The sequence below is a fragment of the Punica granatum genome, chromosome 7, assembly GCF_007655135.1.
Source record: "Punica granatum isolate Tunisia-2019 chromosome 7, ASM765513v2, whole genome shotgun sequence".
Taxonomy (NCBI): Eukaryota; Viridiplantae; Streptophyta; class Magnoliopsida; order Myrtales; family Lythraceae; genus Punica; species Punica granatum.
In genome coordinates, this window is record NC_045133.1 from 3849780 (window position 1) to 3874089 (window position 24310).

The 24310-nt window shown below is 41.0% G+C and overlaps 5 protein-coding genes and 1 long non-coding RNA gene across 8 annotated transcripts; 2 read left to right on the top strand and 4 right to left on the bottom strand.

The window, feature by feature from the left end:
* Positions 1–31: 31 nt before the first annotated feature.
* Positions 32–4246, bottom strand: LOC116212794 (DNA polymerase epsilon subunit B). Its single transcript, XM_031547493.1, has 13 exons — positions 3983–4246; positions 3682–3862; positions 3433–3586; positions 3131–3262; positions 2538–2615; positions 1737–1841; positions 1550–1630; positions 1329–1459; positions 1138–1232; positions 942–1041; positions 708–822; positions 498–608; positions 32–383 (listed from the first exon to the last, which is right to left on the bottom strand). The coding sequence occupies exons 1-13, from the start codon at positions 4152–4154 to the stop codon at positions 237–239; spliced, it is 1602 nt and encodes a 533-aa protein (XP_031403353.1). The 5' UTR covers positions 4155–4246; the 3' UTR covers positions 32–236.
* Positions 4247–5056: 810 nt separating this feature from the next.
* LOC116215636 (glutamate decarboxylase 5-like) lies at positions 5057–7963 on the bottom strand. Its single transcript, XM_031551422.1, has 6 exons — positions 7734–7963; positions 7430–7634; positions 7141–7341; positions 6498–6966; positions 6242–6294; positions 5057–5900 (listed from the first exon to the last, which is right to left on the bottom strand). The coding sequence occupies exons 1-6, from the start codon at positions 7817–7819 to the stop codon at positions 5424–5426; spliced, it is 1491 nt and encodes a 496-aa protein (XP_031407282.1). The 5' UTR covers positions 7820–7963; the 3' UTR covers positions 5057–5423.
* Positions 7964–10172: 2209 nt separating this feature from the next.
* On the bottom strand, positions 10173–14707 carry LOC116214882 (bifunctional D-cysteine desulfhydrase/1-aminocyclopropane-1-carboxylate deaminase, mitochondrial). Its single transcript, XM_031550368.1, has 10 exons — positions 14309–14707; positions 14119–14184; positions 13378–13572; positions 13196–13306; positions 12764–12855; positions 12008–12100; positions 11568–11625; positions 11372–11485; positions 10951–11048; positions 10173–10513 (listed from the first exon to the last, which is right to left on the bottom strand). The coding sequence occupies exons 1-10, from the start codon at positions 14639–14641 to the stop codon at positions 10309–10311; spliced, it is 1365 nt and encodes a 454-aa protein (XP_031406228.1). The 5' UTR covers positions 14642–14707; the 3' UTR covers positions 10173–10308.
* A 2548-nt stretch (positions 14708–17255) lies between these two features.
* Positions 17256–21650, top strand: LOC116214248 (cell division control protein 2 homolog A). 3 transcript variants are annotated; one of them, XM_031549625.1, is made up of 9 exons: positions 17256–17404; positions 17887–18042; positions 18159–18343; positions 19218–19338; positions 19614–19787; positions 19947–20110; positions 20391–20478; positions 20600–20653; positions 21183–21650. In XM_031549625.1, exons 2-9 carry the CDS (start codon positions 18034–18036, stop codon positions 21270–21272), a joined length of 885 nt encoding a protein of 294 aa, XP_031405485.1. In that variant the 5' UTR covers positions 17256–17404; positions 17887–18033; the 3' UTR covers positions 21273–21650. The 3 variants fall into 3 exon arrangements, with proteins under 3 accessions (XP_031405485.1, XP_031405484.1, XP_031405486.1); XM_031549624.1 differs by having other exon boundaries at positions 17997–18042; XM_031549626.1 differs by lacking the exon at positions 17256–17404 and adding an exon at positions 17414–17876 and having other exon boundaries at positions 17997–18042.
* LOC116214251 lies at positions 18350–19024 on the top strand. Its single transcript, XR_004158259.1, has 2 exons — positions 18350–18687; positions 18770–19024. It is a non-coding gene; the product is annotated as an uncharacterized LOC116214251 (long non-coding RNA).
* Positions 21651–21665: 15 nt separating the features above from the next.
* On the bottom strand, positions 21666–23149 carry LOC116214250 (mitochondrial import inner membrane translocase subunit TIM14-3-like). Its single transcript, XM_031549627.1, has 3 exons — positions 22869–23149; positions 22557–22729; positions 21666–22237 (listed from the first exon to the last, which is right to left on the bottom strand). The coding sequence occupies exons 1-3, from the start codon at positions 22869–22871 to the stop codon at positions 22081–22083; spliced, it is 333 nt and encodes a 110-aa protein (XP_031405487.1). The 5' UTR covers positions 22872–23149; the 3' UTR covers positions 21666–22080.
* Positions 23150–24310: the final 1161 nt, after the last annotated feature.

Below are 24310 nucleotides of genomic sequence, written 5' to 3' on the forward strand. Positions count from 1 at the left end.
AATGTTTAACAAATTTAAAGCAACGCAAGAATTCCCACCAAAATCCGGCACGAATATCTTCGGTAATTGAAGGAAAGTAGAGAGCATCAGATCTTGAAATAATATTATCTAGAGTTCCTGTTGGGGTCACCCTACTATACAAGTTTACCCTTTAAATGGTACATCTGAGCTGACATGATTCTGAAAGTAATTCTTGTGGTTCATAATGGCTTGTCGAAAAAATGGGGTTGGTCCTTTCACTCTGGGAGCGCTGACAACTCAACCTCCCGTGTACAAGGGCGATAAGCCACAAATGTGCCGTCGTTTGAAAAGGAACCAGGATTGAAACAAGTGATTCCTGTGTAAGTGAACGCCTTTTGCTCGCTTCTGTCACCTAAAACTATCTGAATGGGGAAACAAAAAGAAAAAAAATTGCAGCAAAGTATAAGCTTTCTCATGTTTGATGGGCGTCGTGATGCACAAACCGCAAAATGGAAGAAGTGGAAGATGAGCATTACCGTGTGTGGAGTAGGATAAAGATGGAGACAGTGATCATAATTCCAAATAATAGGTTGAACCATCAGAGGCAGAGGACAGAGATGACTTTGATGCGTTATTGTCGCGACCAACTGTGATAAGTAAGAGCAATCAGTATCACTAATAACATCAAATCTAAGTTGAGGCAATAACATGTTAATAACTGTGGAAAGTATGCTTCGAAGTATTACATGCTCAAAGGGATCATTAGTTTCTTCTGTGGAGGGAGGTATCAGACATGAGCGACGCATCCTATACAACAAATCTTGGCGGAAAAATACAATCTCTTGACTGTAGAACTTTATTCTGTTGGGCAAATATATCAAGGCAATTAGTGTCAATGCAAAAGCATTTCTTGGAACAGAAAGACGGAAACCAGACTGCTGGGCATCTCTTAAATGTATTTTGATTATCCTGAAAATTACCTGCAGGGATTACTTGAAAAAATGGCATTTGGAATGTGCTGCTGAAACTCTTCAGTGACATATCTTGGCAAAGCACATCGGGGTAAAACTGCTGCTGGACCTGTCCAGATTGTAATAGAAATACATTAGCTATTTTGGAGTTCATAAGGTCTGAGAGAAGTACATTTACCCAAAATAGCAATTTATTTTGCTGGACCTGCATCGTCAGGGCCTGGTATAAATAAAAATCGACTCTGCTCCTTTAGCCGGGTGTGTGTTGCTATCATCTGCCCTAATTTGCCAAAATGCGATCTGCAAGCCCATGTTCATTACTCTTCATTGTAACAAAACGAGGAAAAACAGATAAGTTCTTCACACAAGCAGATGTTCTTTCAAGGAAATCCACACCTGATGCTGCTATATGAATGAAAAGAAAGGTTGCACGGGTGAGAAGAGAAATTCCCCATGAAGACAAACAACGTAGGAACCACCTTCTCGTTCTCGAAACCATTCAAGACAATCTCTAGCTTTCGCATAGCCTTCTCTAAGGACAAGAGCGTAATTAAATCAGAAAAAATTTATCATGAAAAGCAGATAACAGATAAAGGAAAAGCTTAAAGGTGAGCAACCTCTTCATTGTCCAGCCAAATGTCGGACAATATGACAAACATATCGTTGACTGCCCTTTTCTCTAACTCGGCAAGTCTGAGCTGTAAAATGGTGAAGGAAGACCGTATATATATGATTTCAAAAGCTACAGACAAATGAAATAAAGCATTATCACTGCCCTTTTTGGTGAATAAAATCATTGGATACAGTCTCCTCCTTGGTTAATATACCGCCTCCAAAGAAGTCTTGCCCTGACAGTGCTTTGATTGACTTATCTCTGTCTTCTAAAGGAGGGAATCCACAGGTGAAGACCTTTAAAACCATAAAATAACAGAGCGATAAGCACTCAAGACACGAGATATCGGAGTCGTAGCTACTCTTGGAAACTATACTTAAAAAATTTCAACCGCTCATGAAAATGCATGGTTGGGGTAAGCCTTATATTGAAAACGAGGAACTGTTTAGGGATTAAAATGAAGATTACGATGATTGCTGGGAAAAGATAGCATATTTGGTATTGGGAACATCAGTTGCAGCAAGCAGAATCCAGATATTTTACTTTTAATACAAAATGTGTTTTTGGTGCTTGTGTGCGTGCTTATGTTATTTACCGCTAGACTAGCAATCATGATCTACAAAGTAACGTGATAAAATAACAAGATGAACCCCACGAGATGGTGTTTTGCCCCTTTTTGGCGCATTGAATATTGAAATGTGTATAATGCATAAAAGAGTTCAACCCCTCAAAACTGTATTGAATAACTCTCTCTCAATAAACTGATCTAAAGAAGCCGGAAGCAGTCACATATAATTATCCCAAAAAAACAAAACAAAACAAAGGACGCAGATTCAGATACCACTATCAGTATGTAGTATTAGTATTCAGTACTAGCAATAATTAGGAAAACCTCAAAAGGACTCAGTGAGCATGCAAGAAATATAAGGTCATCTACAACATATGAGGAGCTAATTTGACAGCTTCCAGATGAAAGAGAGAACAAGTCTAACCTTGAAAACTCCCTCGAGCAGCATCTCACCTTCTGCTACAACTATGGTGTTCTCAGAAAAGAACCCGGTTGTTATCTTGTATTGCTCGTCAAGGACAACAGTAGTGGCATCTTCATACATTATAATCTACTTAGTAAAAGCTACAACTACCAGCAACTCTTGAACTGTAAGACCAGAATGCATAGACGAATATAAAAGCAAGACAGATCATTTCAAGATATTGGTGGACATAAGACATGGAATAAGTTCTGGATGGCTCGTTATTGACTTTCAGATTAGCAACATCTTTCTCCATATTCCAATTTTCTTCCCTCACATTGGACTGAACCCCATTCAAATAATATGGACAAAACAAAAGAATATAGAGGACGATACATGGAAGTAGACACTCCACGAAAAAGGTTCCACATGGGTTGCTGAAAACACATATTTAATGGACTCACTGAAGTTCAAAATGTTAACATGGCTGGTGCAGTTAAAGTCAATGTACTAGAAATTGTATAAGTGGTTCGCAAAGAACCCAAAAGGACCGAACTTACAAAATCTAGTCCATTTTCAGAACCAAATAAGAAAAGCAACTGAATAAAGGATATTGCATCGGCCAAATCGATCTCTACAGAAGCAGTAAGATCTTCCAAAAAGAAATGGCCGTCCTCCAGCTGAGATATTATGCCCATCACCCACCTTCTTCTGGTTTGACCAACAAGAGACTGGATCGGAGATATCTGCCAATATTCAAACAAGTGTTGTGAAGACAGAAACAATTCTCGTACATCACGAAGGTCGTGGAGATGTATCTGAACATTAAATAATTGTTATGCCCTCGACCTTTCAAGTCAACATAAGTAAGCTTGTGTTTAACTGCAAGAGACTGACATCAAGAAGGATGTAATACCTCACAGCTTCCAAGATGTGCCATTTCGGTATCAAAAGCAGGCCTCGAGAAGTACTCATCACGAGAGAGTCTCTGAGACAGCAACAGAAACCTATCCCTGTACAAAGCCGTCTTAGCAGATGCCTCGCCATGAATGGGCAGGGGTCCAAGGTGCCTGCGAACGCAGAATTATAGAAACCAAATTAATCAGTTAACTCGTCCAATCAAATCCATCAATGCAAAGGACGGGATCGGCATATAAAGACGTACGCATAGAAGATCTTCTTGATTGGATTGTAGTTAAACTTGGGGATGACAAACGCATCGATTACCCGAAGTGCCGTAGATTGCGAAACTGCACCGGGGCTTTCATCCTCGGCAACCGCCATGGCTTCCATTAAGAGATTCACCACCCGCTGCGCGGGTTCCTTGTCAATTATCGAAGATTTCACTGCCACCGACACAGTACCACAAGAGACATTCATATCAATGAACATTCGATACATCACGAGCTTATAATGGAATCTGGGGAGAGTGTGGGCTGAGGGGGGAGAGGTTATTTAGTTCGTACGAGATTCGTGCTCCAGCTGGTCTAGGACGAGGTTGAGGGCTTCGTCTTGGTCCTCGTCGTTGGAGAACTGAGAGGCGAAGGAGATGATGGCGTCAACGGCGTCCACCTTGACGGCGTAGCCCCTCATCTTGAACTTCCTCTGCACCTTCTTCCTCATCGCCACCGCACTCATCTCTCCCTCTCTCTCTCTCTCTCTCTCTCTCTCTCTCTCTCTGCTGCCGCCGCCGCTGCTGCTGCTGCGCCGGCAAGTGGATTTTGATGGGCTCTTCAGTTTTGGCGGGAAAATGGGACCCCCCTCGAATGTTAAAGAGGCAGGGGGGAGAGAGAGAGGTTATATATTCTATGCTCCCGGCGCGCGGTGAGCCCAAACTAGTAGTACCGGACCCGCCCGATCTCTCTGCCTTAGGGCTCATTGCACCGGGAGTATATCAAATATCTATGCTTTATCTTTTATATATTTATATCATTAGGCCCAGTAGGAGTTAAAGGCCCATCGGAGAAACCCGCCAGCATCATGGGGCTCGTTACTAACATCTGGACCGGGTGATATCTCTGTGCATTCCATTCCAGCGTTATATATATATATATATATCAACGATGTTCGAATTGCGTCATGCATGGTTGGGGGTGAGATTCTTGAGATGGCAAATAGTACGAGTTAGGGGACAAAAAATTTCATCGAAATTCAAAAAATTACATGTAAATTTCCTTATATAGTGAAAATTCTAAGGGACGATTAATCGGTAATAATCTTTTTCCGTAATGGGATGCGACCTTCCAAATTCCAAGAGCTTGTTCAGTCAACGAGACTATAACCTTGTCCATCTCTCTCTATTTCCGGACAAGCTTAGCATCACGGATATGTATAACGGATATCCGAGCTTAGAATGACCGCATAATCAATGTATCGAATCGACCTGCATTTAGCTTGACTCGTTCATTTCTCCTCATCGACAAACTCAGCTTCCATAGCATTCATTTATATGTTATGATGGGAACAACACGAGCTAGCCTGTTCTGCAAATGTTATCCAGGCGGATCTGTCTTCCCAAGGACACTTTTGACACGAGCCGATTTCGAGATAAATGATTTATGCTTAAAGATGAAAATACCATCTGATCGAACAACATTCCGCACGGTCATTATTGGAGGATAACTAGATTTATCGAAACAAAGATGCAAGAACAGCCTTATAGTTTCCAACCAAGGCTAAAGATTTATTCAGTCCACCAGCCCGGCCGGCGTCCTAGCTTCAGAAGAAAAGCGAGGCCTGCACCTATCGGAAAGGAAAAACTCGCGTAGACTTTACCGTCCGGAGATTACTTCTTACTCCTCCAGGGACATGGCATGTCCCACCGGTGCAATCGAGGTGGGCCTGTTATATCATCACGAACCATACAATGATGTCTCTCGATCGATAGGTCAGGTCGAACGGACTAAGCTAGCAGACTCCTGTGTTCTTGCCTTTGACAAACTTCTTCCAGTGCCGGGTTACCTCCTCCTGGATTTGCTCCACCGTCTTCTTCACCACTTGCTTTTCCTCTCCGGCGACTTTGGTGACAGTGGCGGCGATCACGGAGATGCGACTGGCCCTGGCTTCCAGCTCCCCGAGGACCTTCTCAATGTTGCTCACGAGCCTCATCGCCAGGCTCCGGTTGAAGTCCTCCCTGACCACGACCCGGAGGACCGCGATGTGCTGGGCATCTGCCGGCATCGTGTATGCTGGCACAATCCAACCGAACCTCCTCAGGCTCTCTGCTATGTCAAACACGGTGTGCTTGCTCGAGTCCTTAAGCATGAATGCGACAAGCGGCACGCCTACGTCCTTTGACAGGACCTCAAACTTTCCCGTCTGCTCGATCCCTTCTTTCAGGACCCGCGCGTTCTCCATGCAGTTCTCCATGATGCCCTTGTATCCCTGAAATAAAGGAAGAGTAAGGTATACTCAACAATTACAGAGGATCCCATAAATCCTCGACGGAAGATCTCGGTGTTCTATCAAACCACTCGCCGAGATTTACTTAAATACCAATCATATTTACAGGTTACTGCCGAATTCTACCTCTTGTCTGTTCCATTAATTTGTGCAAAAGGCACCAATTGATCATAGCCGAAGAAATTCCTAGCAGGCTTGCGCTCCAAGCAATTACATTGGTCAAGAACTGAGGAAACAGATAAACCAGCACAAGAGAACTCTCGAGCACGGAAGAGAAAGAACGCGATTTCATGAACTCTGTTACGCAGAAAGTTGAGAATTACCTCAAATCCCAGCCGGATAAACTGATAGTACTGCGCTATTATTTGACTCGAACCTGTCAGGAGTGGAAGAACGACGTATTAAACCGGAATGAACTGAGGAAGTGAGATTGTTAATGAAGTAAGGGAAGAATGTCTCTGGTATCACGAGTATCCTAAAGTGTTCGTGCATCTCATTCTTCGTCCAATTGATATAAACTGGTTCTGTTGGTCCCGACAAACGCTTCCTGGAGAGATTGAACTTGTAAACGCTCATTACCTTTGGAGAAGTTAAGTGTGAAGGTTGGCTGATCAGCCCCGAGATAGTTGATGTGGAAGACGAGATCATCGGGCAGGTCGTCCTTGGTTCTCCAGATCACCCACCCGACTCCTGCATACACAAGCCCGTACTTGTGCCCGCTAACATTGATGCTCTTAACAAGCGGAAGCCGGAAATCCCACTCAAGCTCAGGGGTGAGAAACGGGGCAATGAACCCTCCACTCGCCGCGTCCACATGGATCGGGGTGTCCCACCCTGTCTGCGCGTTCTTCTGCATGAGGAGCTCATTCAGGAGCTTCACGTCCTCAAACTCCCCCGTCAATGTCGACCCCAGGATGGCTGCGACGCAGATCGTGTTCTCATCGACCATCTCAACAGCCTTCCTCGGGTCCATCACGTAGTACCCCTCTTGCAGTTTTACTTCCTTGAGCTCGACTTCGAAGTACCGAGCAAACTTCTCCCAACATACCTGCAGGTGGCAACAATACAAAGTATGCAAAAGGCCCGATTCGAACGAGCTTACCACAGATTACACGCAACAAAAACATGTTGCACACTGCACTAAACTTCAGAGTAATTACATCAATTTTCAGAGACAACGCGAAAAATCAAATAAACATGCTTAGCCTAGTGTTGGACCGACCTGGACGTTGGCCCCGGTAACAATGTTGGGCTTATCGCAGGGCTTGCCCTCTGCTCTTCTTCTCTGCTGCCATTTTCTCTTAAAGGCTAGGCCTGCGAGCATTATCGCCTCCGATGAGCCCACAGTTCCGACACCAACTGCGCTTTCGTTCTCTCCCACGGGAGCGTTGAAGAGGTGCGCGATCATGTTAACACATCGGTTCTGCAGTCAATGAAGTCCAGGAACACACGCGTTATGGATACGTGTGGTTTTTACGTATATGTACACATGCGGAGATAAGGCTAGGGACCTGGAGCTCGGTGGTAACGGGGTACTCATCCATGTCGACATAGTTCTTGTTGATGGAAGCCATGATGAGCTTCTCGCACTCGGGCTCCATCCAGGTGGTCACGAATGATGCCAGGTTTAGCCTCGGGTTCCCGTCCAGCATCAGCTCGTCGTTTATTATCTGGTATGCCGCATCCTTAGGGATCGACTTCTCCGGCATCTTAAACCTTCCAACAACCATTTCAAATCAAACCCCCCAACACATATCGACCCCACGACAAATCAAAGCTAAGTCGATCACACATGGGGGAGAGAGATGCATATACCTGGGAAGAGGATCGCGCACGTATCTGGAGCCAAAAGTGGAGTGGACATGTTCTTCTGAGTCGGTGATTCGAGTCGTGATCGCCATTTTCGCTCACTTGCTATCACTGGTATTCTCCGAATGGACACGGACAGATCGAGAAAGATGGTATACTAATGAGATACGAAGCTGATGAGATGCAATGCTAATTCAATTGAATGAAGAGAGGGGAGATAACAGTAATTAACAGCCATCTTCTGTTTTGTCTCTTTCTCCGTTTCTATTACGGATAGCGCCGGTCGTAGCAACGCGACACGTGGCATGACAACTCTTGGAACCTGTGATTGATCCGAAATACACTGGAGTCGTCGAGCCGTACGGAGATCCTTCATTTCCGACAGGCAGCCTAACGCGGGGGGTTGGTCCGGAGCGGTCCTTTCTGTCAGGGGATTCATCTTGGGGTCTTTGCCCATTTTAGACTTACTTTTCAAACTAATTCTTAAAATAGACTTCATCAAAAAATATTTTCCAATCTATATTTATGAGGATAAGTCCATTTTCAAATTAACTCTAGCATTCAAATAACTTGTAAAAATATCCCTAAAGATAGATTAACTCATATAAGAAGGGGCCATGCGCTCCAAATTTAGCAACCACCACCCCGATCGAGGTTGTTGGTGACCATTGAAACTACCGGCAATTTCAAATATGGTGGTAATTTACGGCGTTGGGCCCCACTCTCTCTAGCCTGTAAAGAGAGATTAAAGGAGGATCCATTTGGTAAGGCCTCAATGCTGACCATTAGCACTCCAGTTGAGGTCGACATCAGTCTAATACGTTGCCAACGACCTTAACTGGAGCGGCAGTGGTCATCATTGTGCCTTCACTGCATGAGTCTTCCACACCCTTCGTCAACAACATCAGCCCTCCAGTTGAGGTTGACAACGACTTTAACGGTTGCAAACCACCTCAACTGAAGCAATAGTGCCATCGCTAGATTCGCTGTCACCGGTGTAGCGTCCGATCGCCATTGATACAGTCAAGGTCACCGCTTGCTCTAGTCCCCTGCAATGCTATTTCTTTTGGGGTTATTTCTGAAAGTTCTCAAAATTAATGGTTAATCTGAAACAATTAATTTATTGAAAAATCTGGATTGAGAACTATTTTTTTTAAAGAGACTAGTTTGAGAATTAATTTTAAAAAGAAATCTACATATGGCAAAAGCTCATTCATCTTGTATATCTTAATATGGCAGCAAACCGGCTAGAATCGAATTCTGAAGTCGAGCAAATATGTTCAATTAGGAGTCTCATATCGATCCTGGATTTGCAAGTCAAGAACCTTGCGACATCTTGATTGAACACATGTTAGTGAGTCGGGGTCGACGAATGAAATCCGAGTAACAAATTAAGGAACTAATGAATAACTAGGAATTTTTCGGATACTACTGGTCCTCTTGAATTGTTACTTTTTCTTATCAGGGTAACTTATTTACGGGGCCGCTCGCCTGAATGTTGACATTACAAGGAGCATCGAATAATAAATATACTACCAATGTGACTTGGTTTAAGCAGTTGGACGCTCATTTCACTTAAATAATGTCTCGGATTCAAATCATTGTAAAAAAACATCTATGCTAAGAGAGTTTTATCTCTCAGTATACCGATCCAACTTGACTGAAATAGTCGAGGGCTCAGATACTAGGATTTATGCAAAATAATAATATTAGTAATAAATAATAACAAACCGTCAATATTTCTCGGGAATATCAAGGTTTGGCTTTGACTCCGCGGTTTCCTCTCCCAGTTCTCCACGTTTCCTACGTTGACCGTTGGTTTCTGAAAAGTGGCACCTCTCTCGCGCCACGTCACCTTCATGGTGCCCAGTCAAAATCAATCCGTCGATTTTGAAGATCTTTGTCCCCATCATCGCTGGCGTATCCGTCATAGTGCCCGATATGGTCTGAGCCGGACTTGGGCCCGACATATTATTCTTCGTCCGTGCACACGAATGGGCCTCGCGTCCTAGAGGATTATTACTTCTTCGTCGGAGAACACACGAGGTTCCGATCACTGGGTAATCGCATCGCCGGGTCCCAAGGTATTGATGGGCACAGCTACCCGAACAGGAAGAACCACCACCAAGACGATAGCAGGTTATCTGATTCGAGTATGGCCATCCGGCATTACAACAAATTGCTACAGGTGATTTGGGTCATCGCAACCCAGAACTACCAGAGTCTTGGCAGATGAGGCCAGGCCCAGCCCAAAAGGGAAGCGAGTCGCTTCCACACAGCAGACCAACGCCTGCCTGCATCGGCAAATATCGCAACAGGAGAAAGCTCGACGTCGAGACCCACCAGTCAAGTAGGGAAAGAAGTCGGCCTGAATAACTTGAAGGTGCTGGGCACCTCTCACAACAGATAAAGGTAGCTTCAGTTCAGGGCTAACAGGCAGTGGAATAGTACTAAGCACAACCAAAATGGCACTTTATTAACATATACCATCCTACATGTTTCACCGAATGATGAGATAAACGGACTTCAATCTGCCTACAGAGTACAGGAGACCGCAGATACCTTGAGAAGTAGTTCTTCTTCAGAACATCTTCCCAGTGCCATCCTTCCTGGGAACAGATTCATGGACGTCCATTCGACGCCAGTTTGCTACTGTGGAAACCAACTGATCAACCTTATCGTATAGGCCCAGAAGGCCACCCGTGTGGACAAAGAGGACTTTTCTGCCTTCCCAATTCTTCGGATTCTCTGTCATGTCCTTCATCATCCCATAAGCAGCCTTACCACTGTGCCACGAACAAGTATCATTATACCGAGGAACAGGTTTTGCATGTCGTAAGTCTGAAATGAGATACTATTTAAGTACTATCTCCATGAACAGAAGCCTGGAACCTAACGGTGGGCTGCCTGGCCCGATAGGCCCAGTCGAAGATTAGTGAAATTGGGTGCAAAATTGAGCCCATACAAGAAAAGGCCAACCGAAAATTAAAAACAAAAAAACAAAAACAAAAAGAAGAAGATTACACTGAGTATTGATATGAACATTCAACTTTAATGCTGATAAAACATCAACTTCAGGATGAGGCTCGCAAAAAAAAAGAAAAAGAAATTGAGGTTTGACCTTCAGCCCTCGTCCTGGCTAAAACCCAGACTAAATCCAAGATCAGGTCTAGGCGGAGTGGAAGCAACACAAACAACAAGAATAAGGCAAGAGGAATGATACCTGTACACTGGGTCTAGAATAACTCCAGTCGCTGTGGCAATATCCTTGACGAATTTCAGTTCCTCGGCAGTGCTGATTGCGTAACCTAGACCTTTGGCCTGCGTGGTAAAATCTATCATGTAAACTCCCTTCTATATTTATAGTGATGTTTTACTATGCTAGTATTTTTTTTTAGGTTTCTCAGAACAGCTAAATAAAGGAATTCACCCGTTTCATATAAACATATGTGGAAAATATCCTTCACGTATTATAGGGATCACACTGCCATATGAGCTGAATTTCAAAATTAGCAAATCAATTATTGTAAAGCAAAATGAATTTTCAATCTCCACTAGTCAAGTGATAGAGAGTGCAAGACATTAAGTAGCCTGTGTGAAACTATTTTGATATTACATTAAACTTGCAGCGATTAAACACTCACGTTGTGAATGTCCACTATATCACGAGAGAGAACGCCTGCTTCAAGTCCGTCAAGCAGACCTTGAACAAAGTCATAGAAGTAATCAGGATCGTCACAAACAGAGAATGCATGGACCTGCAAAAGGAACATATAACATCGTTACTCAATTCAGAAAGAATTGTGAATAAGCAACATCCTTGAATATACAATTCAAAACCTTGGCCTTCAATGTGCTCAGCCACGATCCTAATGATAGACCAGCAATTGTTCCCCCACTATTAGAAAAAGAAAAAAAAATAAAAGAACGACATGAATTAACTTGAACGTCTTATCTACAATTTGACTGATTTTATAAGTTTCACACAAAGGTTCTAAACCAATGACTTTTTAACCAAGAAAACTATTGGATTATCCAGATCCATCCTCCACATCAATAATCATGCTGACATCTCAGTGTACATTTTGAATGGGTTCTACTACTACAACACATATTTATGATGTCTTTATCTGACAAGTAGTTGATACTTGTTATCTTACAGAGAAAAGAATAAGCAGGAGTAGTACTTAAAACTACTGATTGCAACGAAGAGTGAAGAAAATTTCATCATAAAGCATGTTCTGCTGCAAGAGACATAAGAAATGGAGTTAGATAAGAACCTGCCACAAGCTACAACGATGTCATCAAATTTAACTTTTACACTCCCAGAATGTTGCTGCCGTTCAATCTCTCTAATAGCTTCAATATAACCCCTGCATGCAATCAAACAACCCTATATTGTCAGAGCAGCTAAATCCTATCTTGTAATAGGAACCTCAGCGAAATTTAAACCTTGAAACTTAAGATATGTGGTTGCCGTTACTCTTTGCTCAGAAATTATGATGCTAACTGATGATGAAAAGTCAACATGCTTAGTGGATGCATATTAGAATAATGGTATCGAAATATAATCATTTACACAGTGGGGCAGGTTATCAGATAATATTTAATGGAGTGAGAAAAGATCGGTGTTCTTGGTTTCCAGCCTGGTGGAGTAACACAGACACAATTCTATCCCGACAGGAAAATAAGAATATACGCGACAGATGGAATATCTATAACACAGACAAAACATCTATCAACTCCAATAATAAGAACAAAGTATCGTTGCCAAGTAAATTGTTCATGTCCTTCATATTCATCCATAGACAAAGATGATAAGTATAAGCAGTTAAGGTTAAGACCATTTTCATACTCATTGAAGCATATAAGATTCATACCTTAATACTGGAGAGGAATAGTTTATTGAGAGGGAGAAATCCATAAGTAACAATTCGAAGGATAATGAATGACTCAATTTTGAAAGTAAAATTTAAATGTATCAAATTGCGACAGCCATTCAAAGAAAGATGATGACTATAATGACCTAGTCTCACCAGGTGCCTAAGGAGTTTGATCCACCAACAGGGATAACATATGGCTTTCTTCCTTCCTTTATCAACTTCTCTTTCAGGATTTCAGTGAGGGTCTGAAAAAAATGGCGGAAACAATATTCACATATCAAAAAAGATAGAAAGAACCATATGGCATGAAATTGAAGTAATATTATACTAATTAGGTTTCAATGAGTAGGAAAAAACCTAAATAAGTCAGCTAAAATGCTATAGACATTTTAGTTCCATTTACTATATATCCCAAAAGAGGACGCAACCCCTTATTGGGATTCTGCTGCAGCTTTATATATTATAAAGTGCAGTCATACTTGCTCTCATATTGGATTTAGGGCCGGAATCTACAATAGAATATGCTGTACAGAGGATCTAGTTTGCAATCAACGATAATTATGAGTTCAGCATTCAGATACGTACCACACTTCCAATTTTTGCGTATTCTTCCTTGGAAATGATATCCACATGAGCTCCAACTAGGCGCTCTACCAGAAGATTGCCCGTCAATCCTGGATCTTTGTCAACGAGAACCTGCAACATATGAGGGAAAATTGCATCAATGGTTTTTCACTGCTTTGGTTAGAGGATTAATTAGGACTGACCTTGGAGGTGCGTAGAATAAGATAACAGTCCAGATTCAGATACTTTGTAGCCACAGCTGTTGCTCGGCAATGGTTACTCTGGATGCCCCCAATCGTTATGATACTGTCAGCACCCTGAGCTACTGCATCTGCCAGCAAGAATTCTAACTTTCTGACCTTGTTTCCACTCAATTGCATACCTGTAAGGTCATCTCGCTGTAGAACCCAGAATTTCTTTGTCTCAGTCAACCCAGAAAATACAAAAGAAAGATAAACACGGAAAGAAATTACTAAGGGTGTGACGACCAAGGGGAAGTCCCAAGTTCAAATCACGCCCGGACGCCATGCAGGAGAATACTCCCTATTGAGGGATCTGCATGGCCTGTGGCTGGACTTACGTGTCCCATGGGCTTGCAGGGTGTTCATGTGGACCGTGGGATTAGTCGGGCGAAGCCCAGACACCCTCGTTATCAAGAAAAAAAAGAAGAAGAAATTACGAACATACGGAACAAGCTAAGGAAAACCACAGACAAACTGAACAGAACACAGAATTGAATCAGAACATCCTAGACAGCTCAGAAACATATCAAATATTTGATCTAGTCGATCAGTTTGTGGGTTCAACCACTGTTGTAGCTACATTTTTTCGAGATATGAGTGAAAATGGGATTTCAAGCATCAATTCTGAGCAAATTCGAACCTACGCAGCCAACCATTACAAGATAAATGGAAGAAGAAAGCTGAGGAATCCAAAAAAATCACCTTCAGCCAAACCTCTGTGCCCTTTGGCAGATTAGGAAAGTTCCATCTGTGAATTGGCGTTGGTAGCTGAACAAGAACGAAAGCCACTCTCATCAATACAAATTTCAGTAGTTAATGGTGATGAAGGAAAATCTCAATGATTGTTACAGAGATGAACAGTTGAGAGAGAGAGCGGGACAGGGAGCCTCACGTGGCCGAGAGAGAAGACGTGAGAGGGGAGGGGCCGAAGATGAGAGGCCCATGGAGGAGGAGCGTAGGCCTTCTTACAGAGGAAACCGAAACCTGCCGGCGATTGATCGGCGGCGTCGCTGCTGCTGCTGCGATCGGACTCCATGGGAGTGATCCTCGAGCTTGAAGCTGCAGCTCGAGAGCAAGCAGGAGGAGCTCGGTTGGGCGGGGACGCGCAGACCAGGCGACCGTAGAGAGTCCCGCCGGCCGTCGGAGAAGTGATCGGCAGCGGCTGAACCAGGCGGACGGGGGAGCAGGAGCAGCTACTGCTACGAGTGAACGAAAACGACAGCATCTCCGCTCATCCTTTCATCGATTATTGTGAAAAGCAAAAGATGCTAGTGTCAGTCGACGCCGAACGCGCCACGACGAGGGAGTGAGGGTGATGACGCCATTCCAGCGATCTTTTGGCGAAATTTCATTTTGCACCCTAAAGTTTGAAGCTTAGTTCATTTCGCACCCTAACATGTGCACCGCACAAAATTACATTGAAAAGTCTCTATTTTCGTCCCTCCGGCCGTGAAATAGCCTCTCACGGGGTGCGAGCCACTCGGGCTCGACTTGATAAAAGCTTGATTTTGAATTTATATTTTCAAGCTCGGTACTTCCATTTATTTTTTAAATAATAATTCAATTTTACTCAACTGAACTCTATTCTTTTCAAATTTTAACAATATAATAATTATTATTTTATCTTTTTTCTTCCATTTAATAATAATTTCTCACATTTATATTTTTTAATCTTTTTTAATTATTAAATTTTCTATTTACTTTCATATCTATATATACATACATATATATTATCACACATTAATATATTTGTCAACACTTATAATTATTACACAAAATCAAATGGAATTTAATCACTAATTCAACTCAAAAACCAAGTACAAGCTAAGGAAGTGGAGCTGGAACTTAGGATACTCAGTCCAAAATTGCACGAACTCATTTGACTAACGGTTGTTTTAAAAATTTAAAATTTTGTGTTATTTTATATAATTTAAGTTTTTTTTATTGATTTCATTTATTTACATTAATTGATTGAACAAGTAATCTTTTCTAGCATAGTAATTGTCATATTTATTCTATTTTTTTCTCTTATTTCAAAGTTTCTATTAATGGACAAAAATTCAACACCCCTTAATAGGTATTCACCCAAAAAAAAAAATTTAATCCGTTAATAGGAAATTAGCCCGTGGATGGTTTGGTTGGCATTGGCAAGAGGGGCGGGGTTGGGCCGAAAGGCGTGGATGTAAAGTGTGGAAAAGAAATCCTTCTTCATGAGTGGCCATCAGCCATTGCAACTGCTTAAGTTAAGTGTGGGCCCAGTCTAAATTCATCTCCGCAAAGATTGGAGATTTGGATTTGGGCCTTGAGTTTAATCTTGTGTATCGAATAGACAAGCCGCGAGCTTTTGATCATCAGATCAAGCCTGGCTTGAGCCTGAATCAAAGAGCTGGACCAAGCTCATGCCTAAGTTTGAGTTCCGAATCGACTTTGTGAATTCATCAGACTACATATATGGAACCTCGTCCATTCTATTTGCCTTTTCTCCTAGTTATCATCATGTTGAACTCGAGTTTTTTTTCTTTTTTTTAGCCAAAAATATCATATTTGTCATTGCTCCTCATTAGCACTATCTTGATCGTTGCAAGCCGATTCACCTTCATATAATTGCACGCATACACTGCGAAAACACGTGGACCATTGACGCATATCAAAGCCGAAAGGCTCCTTAAGTAATGAGGATTTTATCATTACTAAAAGATCGAATTCGGAATATTTAACGAAAGTTCATAGATAAAGATACTGAAGGGATCTCCAATGAAAAATCACACAATCATCTAAGTTGACTTGTATTCCCCATCATGAATCTCCTCTAGTATTCACCAAACAACCAAGATATCGCAAGTTTATGAAAAATCTCTTGATTCTTTGAATTTTATTATATTTTGATACTTTGGATTGGGTAATTTGAGTTTTATCACCTTTTGTTACATTGGTGTGGATAAAAATGAGATTTAATGGCCCGCAAATTTTATATTCTTATACATATCATCAGAATCATTTATCTATAAATTTTGGGGGAAAAATCAATTACCTGCAAAGACCGAAAAATTATCTAATCCGTTTTATAAACCGTTCCTTACTCCAACGTGCTAATTTTTTGTCATATAAGTCGGCCACGCAAAGTTGATCCAACAGCACACAAGAGCTTAAAACTACGAGTGTGCGAGTCTGGATACCTTTTTTTTTTTCACAATATCCGGATCTTATCTTGTTGAGGCCGAAAATCGGAACCTATCTAGAACCTGTATTATATCACATGTTCCGAATACCATATTGAAACTTTAAATTTTATTGTCTCACTAAATAAAACTAAAAATGTCTCATTCATAATTAGTAACCATGCAAAATAGAATGTCAATATATATTTAATTTTTTTATAAATTAGTGATTATATTTTTAAATATAGGAATATATGAATATAACTATACGTATATAATATAATGGGGAAGTTATTATCCGAATCTAGATATCGGTTCCGATTTCGATTATGAATACCCAATATATAAGAATCATAATCTAAACCGATTTTCACCGATTCCTTATTTTAATATCCGAATCCTACTATATTTTTAATATGAGTTATTCGGACCCTACTATAGCGGATATATTCCGATCTATTTCGGATATACCCAGTATCCACACTCGAAACATCACTTCTGGTGGAGAAAATTGAATGACAAGTAAATAATAATAATAAAAGTCGAAAATTTGAGAGCGGGGGAGGGGGAATCATGTGACTATCCATGGGAAAATAAATAAATAAATAAAAAAGAAAAATGGGAAAATGAGAAAATGAGAAATTACCCAAGGGAATGGGATATTGTAAAAAAGAAGGCTCTTGTTGACCATAGTCCACAACATCTACTCTCCCCAATAAAAAGGGCGCTTCTCTTAGCAGTTCCTCCACGCATACACACAGAGCAAAAGCACACCGCAGCAGAAACCCCGCCCCCACCCGCTCCTCACCCGCCATTCCTCCTCCGACCAGGTAAGCTCCCGCTTCTTCCTCCTCCTCCTCCCCTCTCCCTCCCTTCTGCTCACTCTCTTCATCGCAACCGTCGTCGTACTCGTGTCGTATCTCCTCCGCCGGAAGCAATCGCTGAATCGGTTGTGCCGATGCAATGCGGCGGAGCAACCGCTCGGACTAGCTGCCTCGATCGACGAGCTGTAGGATCGAGTCCCGCGAATTGTTGCCTGACTTAGGTTTTGCTTAGTTCTGGAGCCGATCTGCCTGATTTATCACCGGAAGCAGCGGTGGCGCTTTTTCTAGCTTAATTAATTATCTAATGTGGCTCGAGTAGTATCTCGTCGTGGTTGGTTTCCACTCAGATATGCTTTCGAAGTGTTGCTGGTTCGGTCGGTTTGAGGTCCGGTGGTGCTTTCTCTGTCACATTTAATTGGCGGTAATGGTACTGATTGAGGTAGATGATGGAGATAATTGGAAGCGCCTCTTTGCATCTGTGAGTGCAGAGATAAGAGCGGAGTTTGACATTTATTATGCATGATTATATCAAATGCTGGTGTGTTATCGATCTGTTATCGCTGCTTTTATCCGCGTCATTAATGGGAGTTGGTGTCAGGTGCTACTGAGGCACCGAGGCTATTGAGTCTGGACCCATGGATCAGGTATATAGTTATTCTATCCCCTTTATCATTTATTTTTTCTGACTGTTATGTCCAATTCGATCTTATTTATGCTTTATGATTTTGTGTTTCTTTTTCTCGGACTTGCAATGTCATAGTACGAGAAAGTCGAGAAAATTGGCGAAGGAACATATGGCGTGGTTTATAAGGCTCGTGACCGTTTAACCAATGAGACCATTGCTCTGAAGAAGATCCGACTAGAGCAGGAAGACGAGGGAGTGCCCAGCACTGCGATTCGGGAAATCTCACTCCTGAAAGAAATGCAGCACGGAAATATAGTCAGGTACAATCTTGGAAATTGCTGATTGTGGGTTGATTTCATTGAGCTCCCTATGACTGTGTTTTCCTACAATCTGAACCTTGAGAATGCTGTTCTGTAACTATTTTCCCTACCCAAATACAATAATGAGCATAGGTTATCCTATTGCCTTGGCATGGCATTAGACTAGTACCATCTGAGAACTTTCTTTGTAGGGAGTATGTTTACTAATTCAGTGGTCCCAATGTACCTTTATATCAAGAAAACTCGACTTTGAATTGGGCCACAGAGGTAATCAGGAAGTTACTGAATGCCGTTTCCTCCCTAGGCTCCAGGTGCGCGTCGCAGCTGCTGTAATTTGCTGAAGTGTATTTTCCTGACCTAGTTTGTTATCTCAAGTTTAGCTATTCCTTTTCGATTTCCCTGATTATGGTTTGTTATACTGTCCAGATGCATGCACAAAGTAGAAAGTTAAACAATGGTCTGCAGCATATTGCTTGCTGTATATTGCAGCCTTAGTCTAATCATAATGTGAGGTTTCAGCTGATAACTAGTTTGTGGCACACTTTGTAGATTCCAATCTTAGTCTAATAATTTGTGACTGGTTTCAGTTTTTGAGGTTGGGGCAACAAGCACTCAAACTTGATTTATATGCATTATATGCTTTCGTGCCTGTAGTACTAGTATATAATAATGGCATTCATAGCAAAAAGTACAAGAAGATGTTCCTGCCTAAAAATGCACTCTGAAATGCTTTTGTTTTATCCTTCTAAAAGGTTTGAAATAACTTTTTGGATTGAATTTCTGCATAGGTAGTCATACTTTTTAGGAATTGCTCGTCTTAACTAATTTTGTTCCTTAATATAACAAATGAATTTTCTGACTCTGTGGCTCACAGGTTGCAGGATGTAGTGCATAGCGAGAAGCGCCTGTATCTAGTTTTTGAGTACCTGGATTTGGATTTGAAGAAGCACATGGATTCATGTCCAGAATTTTCTAAGGATCCACGCTTAGTCAAAGTGAGTGGAAGTTGTGTGCCTTTAGGAGGTTCTTTCACTCTTATGCTTGAAAGATTTGCCTAAACTGAATGTAGAAAAATTGATGTTTCAAACTATTTAATTATATGCAAGACTCAGGAGGATCCTGCTGATATACAATTGTTTAGGTTCTCGCTTAGAATCTCTCCTTCCCTTCTCCCTGATCGCAGTGTAGCATGTTGCCTGTATGAGTATTGATTGAAAAAGATAATGCCTGTTACCTGATTTTACCTAATGGCCATATTCTTTGCCCGCAGACGTTCCTTTACCAAATCCTACGGGGCATTTCCTATTGCCATTCTCATAGAGTTCTGCACAGAGATTTGAAACCTCAGAATTTGCTTATAGACCGCCGAACCAATGCTTTGAAGCTTGCTGACTTTGGGCTTGCTAGAGCATTTGGAATCCCTGTTAGGACATTTACACATGAGGTATTCCTTTTGTTTCATACCCTTTCTATGTAACTTTTGTATGATCTGCCACCACAGTGTCATTTTATCTGTACTAATGTGCACTAAATTACAATATGATCAATACACTGTTCTTATGTAAAAGTTCTAGACATACTTAATAAATAATTTTCAATGTAGGTGGTGACATTATGGTACAGAGCTCCAGAAATACTGCTTGGATCCCGTCATTACTCTACTCCTGTGGATGTTTGGTCAGTAGGTTGCATATTTGCCGAGATGGTGAACCAGCGTCCTTTATTTCCTGGAGATTCCGAGATTGATGAGATTTTTAAGATTTTCAGGTGCTAACTGTTATCGAAATCTTTAGAAATGCCATTTTCAATCTGCCTTTTATTGCTCATGTATTCATATTTGATTAGGTCGTTGAAATTGCTAGTCAAATATCGGTTTCTGCATATCTAAAACTTCTTGGGTCATTAAATTATGCTCAGAATTAAGAGTTGCCTAGTGCTCAGAACTTACAACTCACTTGGTTTTCTTCATGGATTGGATCTTTCATAGGAGAAAGAAACATAATTCAATTAACCTGCTTTTCTTTTCTTTTCTTTTCCTGATATGAAGAATCATGGGCACTCCAAATGAAGACACATGGCCTGGAGTGACTTCTCTGCCTGATTTTAAATCTGCATTTCCGAAGTGGCCACCAAAGGTAATTGACCTATCCTCTGGTTCTTTCTGATATCAATTAATCATGCTTTCTCATAAAATAAGTTGCTCATGACACAGATAATTGATATCTGAAACTAAAACCTGCTACTTATACCTCGCAGAACCTACAAGAGGTGGTTCCAGGCCTTGATTCAGCTGGAATTGATCTCCTTTCTGTGAGTTTTTCTTCTTATGTTTTCATTCAGAATAGAGTAACCAAGTCGGGCCGGAAATGAGAATGAAAACCATGAACGTTCTTGCACTGTTGTTCTCTGTTGATGATTATCATTGTGAATAAAAATTCTAAGCATAAACATATAACAATATCCTCTGAGTTACAGAATAATAAAGGCGGTAATAGTCCACCTAATGCAGTTTGAACAACTGTTAGTTTTAGTTGAATCATTGTTGAAGATATCTAAACATGTAAAAATATAGAAGTAGAATGAAGTTAAGCCGACCTCCAAAAGAAAAGATGTGGAGACTAGAAGATTATCAGGAAGCAAAGACAATGCTATCACTTAACATATCATCGATATATACTCTTTCAATCCAAGTCTGAGGATATGTATCTGCAGCTTCAATCTGCTTCTCCGAATCTGACTTTCATGTTGATTATATTCCGAGATTGAGAAAGTGGAGAAAAGACCCACCCGCTTTGTAAACATTTCCCCCTAAGAATGTTCTTTGCGAACTTATTTCCAGAAAATGCTGTGCCTGGACCCAAGCCGGAGAATTACAGCACGGAGCGCTCTCGAGCATGAGTACTTCAAGGATGTCGGGTTTGTACCTTGATTTATCATCCCTGCAGATCCCGTCTTCACATTCCAGGGAAGTGTCTATATTCTTGTTACATGTGTAGCTAAATGAGTTTCAGTGATGTGTGAAATATGCTTGATCTTCTCAATTTTGGTTAGGTCCTCCTCGTACCCCCCTAATTGAGATATGCCTTCCTTTTAACTCGGTTGAGCTTGCTTAGATCCTATGCTTGGTCTGGTTTGTTCGTCTTCCCTCAACTCGTTTGTATACAGGAGTGTGGCATTGTATTCTTTTTGATCCTGTTCTTTCTCACTTCAGTTGAGTGTTTTGAGTGAATTAAGAAACTTTTGGCCTTGAACATCGACTTCCTTAGCAAGTTTCAATTTCTCTGCTTCAAGTAGCTTGGTTTTATTCCCGGGTAGGAGTTTGATATATATATATATATATATATATATATATATATTCTATCGTAATGCTTTGTTCGGAAGTTCTGATATCACTAAAATATTGATACTAAAGTTAGCTGCTGTAAGAAAAGTTCGATGCTTCGTTAAATTTATAGATGGATTACACCGACACATTTACTGATCCTTGATGTGATGCATATGCAAATTTTTTGTAGATGCTTGCTCTACTGGTAATCAGTAGATCTTATCAAACATTGTAAAATCCGATATCGATGCACGATTATAATCAATCAAAACCACCAAGAAAAAAATGATATATCCCAAGAGATGGCCTTGGACACCAAAGCAGAAGGCACGTTAGCAGGAGAGAATGACCACGGTGGAAGTACATTCTGTTGCGCGCAATTGCAGAATTGAATCTTGGAATTTTAAGGGGGTTAGAAAGCGGATCCCGAAGCTTTGGTCCGTCCTGTCAAGACGTCCTTGGCCTCATTGATCTTGGAAGCTAGGTAGTGACTTCCTCCGGCATCCGGGTGGTTTGCCACCATCACTCTCCGGTGAGCCTCCTTGATCTTCTCCATCACTGCATGCTCCCTAATGTATAATAAGATCAACGTTAGCCACAAAAGCTAACGAATTAACACACAACAAAATTACTGGTCGCCGATATGGTCTGCCAAATTTTGATTTGGGCATACGCCACTTCATAGCAATTCCTACGAATCTTGAAATGCGCTTGCAGAAGGTCTCAAATCAATACTTTAGACGACGGTCCTATTTGGTCGGGAAGGCAACATGAGGAACCACGCTCAAAACTGCAGGGTCCTTGGTGGGGTATTGACTCACTTTTCGGGTGCAAAGTGCTTTGGGGTCAATAACACAGGGACCAAAATGTAAAATTATGAGCACGCACCTGACTCCGAGGACGAGAGCAGCTTCTCGCCGGGTCATGACTGGCTGAAACCCGCCAGGATAAAATCTCCGGACCCGAGGGCGGGCCTTGAAAGCATTCCATGCTCCGATCAAGAATCTCCCGCTCATGGCCGCAGCTGCCACTGCCGCTCCGACCACCAGCGGCGTCGTCGTCTGACGACAAGAAGAGCAGAGAATTCAATGGGCCACTCAACAAAATCGAATCAATAAACAAAAGAGAAAACTGAGAAGGGAAAAGAAACACCCTGATGTTTTCAATCAGAATATTAAGGAGGCAATTTTCGGGGCTCACCATTGCTGAAGTCTTCAGAACTCTGCTTCAATTTATAATCTGCAGAAGAATCAGAGACGAGAAGCCGTCCTTGATGCTCAAGAAGCTCCCTGGGCTGAGGTTTTCCTCGATCTTCCTCAATAGAGAGAGAGAGTTGTTTTTCTATTTTTCTATTTTTTTTTTTTGGCCACAAGAGAGAGGGAGTTGCTTGAATTGAATTATATATATATATATATATATATATTTGTATTTTGTCTTGGGCGACAAGGAAGAAGAAGCGACCAGAACCCGACAGTGTCGGTAACGAGAACTCATGGCGGCGATGATAATGGATTCGGCGGGGAAAGCCACTGTGGGCTTTGTCCATTGGGCCCATATCTGTAGGCTCTTTGAGGGCCTCAGCCCTCAGTTGGACTAGTCTAACCAACCCACCCGTGGAGCTTGACGGTTTCGCTGATCGATATCAATGTCAGGATCCGTTTGGTTCGTAAGAATAAATGAAATGGAATCGGAATTAGAACGCCTCTTTCTAATTGTGAATGTTTCATGTTTCGATTCTGATTCCCCTAAACTCCAAAAAGAACTCACCTAAAGTGGGGAATCACTCCTTCCCCATGGAATGAGCTTCGGGAATGAGATTTTTTTAAATTTTTTTTTTATTTTCATAGACTGGTCAGTGTAATATTTCTTTTTCCCATTTTCGCCTCGCCAATCTGTTCATCCGAACATATATGTTATACTATATGTACAGTATAATGGTTATATATATGTGCGGTGCAGATATGCATATAGACGTACTAGTAAATTTACACGCGTGTTGCACGTGAAACCATTTTCGATAAAGTTAAAATACATAATACTCGAACAACATAATATATAAGAAAACTCTTTTAAAATATATTTATATATATATACATAAATTATAAGTAAATTAATATTGTCTCCTTTTGATTAGATTTATGAAAATTTCTAGTTATAAATCTGTTCTTACATCAATTTATAAATAAATAAAATAAAAAATAGTTAATAATATTCGCGAAGATTGATGACCCAAAAAAGTAAAACTTTGACATTTTTATTATTTCTAGCACAATTTTTTTATTGAAAAAATTACAAATTATGAGTTTCTTATCACGTCTAGTGTGCCATCACTTTCCTATCAATTTTAACTGATTTTTCTAATATGGCACTAACATTACAGACATGGTATGTGGAAATCTATCAAGTGGACCCCATAGAGTATTTAAATATTAAATTAAAAATAAAAATTATTAAAGGAAATTAATAATATTCACAAAAATATTTCATTTGATTTTATAATAAAATAAATATATAATATTAAATTCCACATATATGTATATATTAATAATAGTATTTACACATGTGTAACATATAAAAAATATATGCAAAAATTAACATACTAATGACAAATCACTATATCTAAATATATGTATAAGTTTTTG